Below are 1,829 nucleotides of genomic sequence, written 5' to 3' on the forward strand. Positions count from 1 at the left end.
GGGCTGTTAACAGCTGACCTGTTGATTAGCTCCAAAAAAAGCCCTAAGCAGACACTGTCCTGTTTGTCTTACACAAACTCCTCTCAGCATTAGCTAGCATACCACAGGCTGGTTATTATCCGTGATGTGGGAGAGGGGAGGGGGGAATTCCTGCTTAAGCAGCGGGGCATGGGGAAGCCAGGCAGATGCTGTTTGCCTGCCTGCTCTGCTGGAGCTCCAGCTAGGGAGCAGAGAGCCTTGCCCAGGGCTGCAAAGCATCTAGGATGCTGGGGGACTCTGGTTTAAGTTAAACCAGGAAGGGGTCTGGCACAGACATTGCATAAACCAGTTTGAGCCAAATCAGTTAAGTCTGATGCTACATTCAGCCGGGTTTATCGCAAATTGGTTTCAGCCATTTTCACTGATTTATGTGCACTGAACATCTATTCTGTTACAGGTTTAAACCAGTTTCTGGTCACTTTCTGGTCAGTTAAACTGGCTTATCTGTCCTTAGCCTCAAAGTTCAGTTGGTGAATGGAAGCTTTTGTCACCAATGATTTTTGTTAAATAATTGTAATAAATATTAATAGATTGCAATAACTGTATTAGACATATTTATCAAACAAAGACATTTATTTTAGAATATCACTTGTACCTACAGTCAGTATTGGTGCAGTTGCACATTCTTAGTCTTTGTCCTGTTTGCCTTAGGTTTGTGAAATTTGCAACCTCTTGGACAGTATTTTGTGTTTTTGTACCCACAGAATGTTCAAATACTGCACAAGATAGTATTTTTGGTTCTTGCACACTAGTAAATTTAACTTTTTACTGGTAACATTATCATTAATGTGGCTTGGTCTTCCCTCAAAAGTTCTTGGTAATGTGTGAACTACTAGTGTCACTATGGGAAGTGTTACCATGGCTTTTGGATTCAGATTTAAACTTGACCAGTACACAGTGGTTTATGTACAGATGAATGCCCCAAGTAATTTAGCAAACCCAAGACATCAGTGTTGGGTTTGTGCTTCTAGTTTTGAAGTGCAGTTAATTGATTTTAGCATGATCTGTGCTGGTAGGTTTTATGGTCAAATGTGGGACTATTATGATCATCTAGGTTAATGTTACTGAGCTGTTGTTGAGGGTATTTTTAACCTTTGTTTTTTCCCCCTTTGTCACACTAAGAAAGCTGCCCTGGGAATCTGATAGTGATCCATGGAAAAGCAGGTTTATTTCTGGAAGGACAGATTCATCCTGAATTGGAGGGTGTTGAGATTATCATTGGTGAAAAGGGAGCGACTTCACCACTTATCACAGTTTTTACTGATGACAAAGGCTCCTACAGGTAAATAGGATACTTGTTTTCTTTAGGGGTGCACCGATAGAGATTTTGGGGGCTGATATTGATAGCTGCTTTTTAAGGAGGCATATCAGCCGATACTGATCTGACTTCTGGTACAGCTGCATGCAGCTGGTAAGTCTGTTGTGGTGGAAGGGGAGTGGGGAGGGGAAGGGCTGTGGGGGCAGATCAATGCCCCCCACGGTGAGGTGGGGCTGGGCCTGGGGTAGGCACTGTCTGGGAAGGGCAGGGCATGGGACGGAGCTGTTGCTCGTTCAGGGGGGCGTGGGGAGGGGCAACAATGCTCTGTGCACCCTGGAAATGCATGGGGAGGGGTCATGTGCCCCTGGGATCTACGTGGTGCGGGGCAGGCTGTGGCTGTGGGCTGGGGTGGGCTCTTCCTGGGTGGGGGCAGAGGGGAGCTGTCCTGGGCTGTGTTGTGCTAGGGTTGGTGGCAGCAGCACTGGGAGGAGGGGTTACTGGGGGGGCTATAGAAAAATTTGCGATGGCTGCA

General features: G+C 46.1%; 1 protein-coding gene across 1 annotated transcript in view; it reads left to right on the forward strand.

Moving 5' to 3' along the window:
* The window catches only part of LOC109294298 (nodal modulator 1), a gene marked incomplete at its 5' end in the record, with an annotated part of 50,522 nt that overhangs the window by 29,779 nt on the left and 18,914 nt on the right, over positions 1-1,829 (forward strand). Inside the window, one exon of the mRNA XM_019512598.1 lies at positions 1,162-1,321. Coding sequence (XP_019368143.1) covers positions 1,162-1,321 — 160 coding nt within the window. The remainder of the gene's footprint in view (positions 1-1,161; positions 1,322-1,829) is intronic.

This window comes from Gavialis gangeticus, unplaced genomic scaffold (assembly GCF_001723915.1).
Source record: "Gavialis gangeticus isolate Ggan-Ray unplaced genomic scaffold, GavGan_comp1, whole genome shotgun sequence".
Classification (NCBI taxonomy): Eukaryota; Metazoa; Chordata; order Crocodylia; family Gavialidae; genus Gavialis; species Gavialis gangeticus.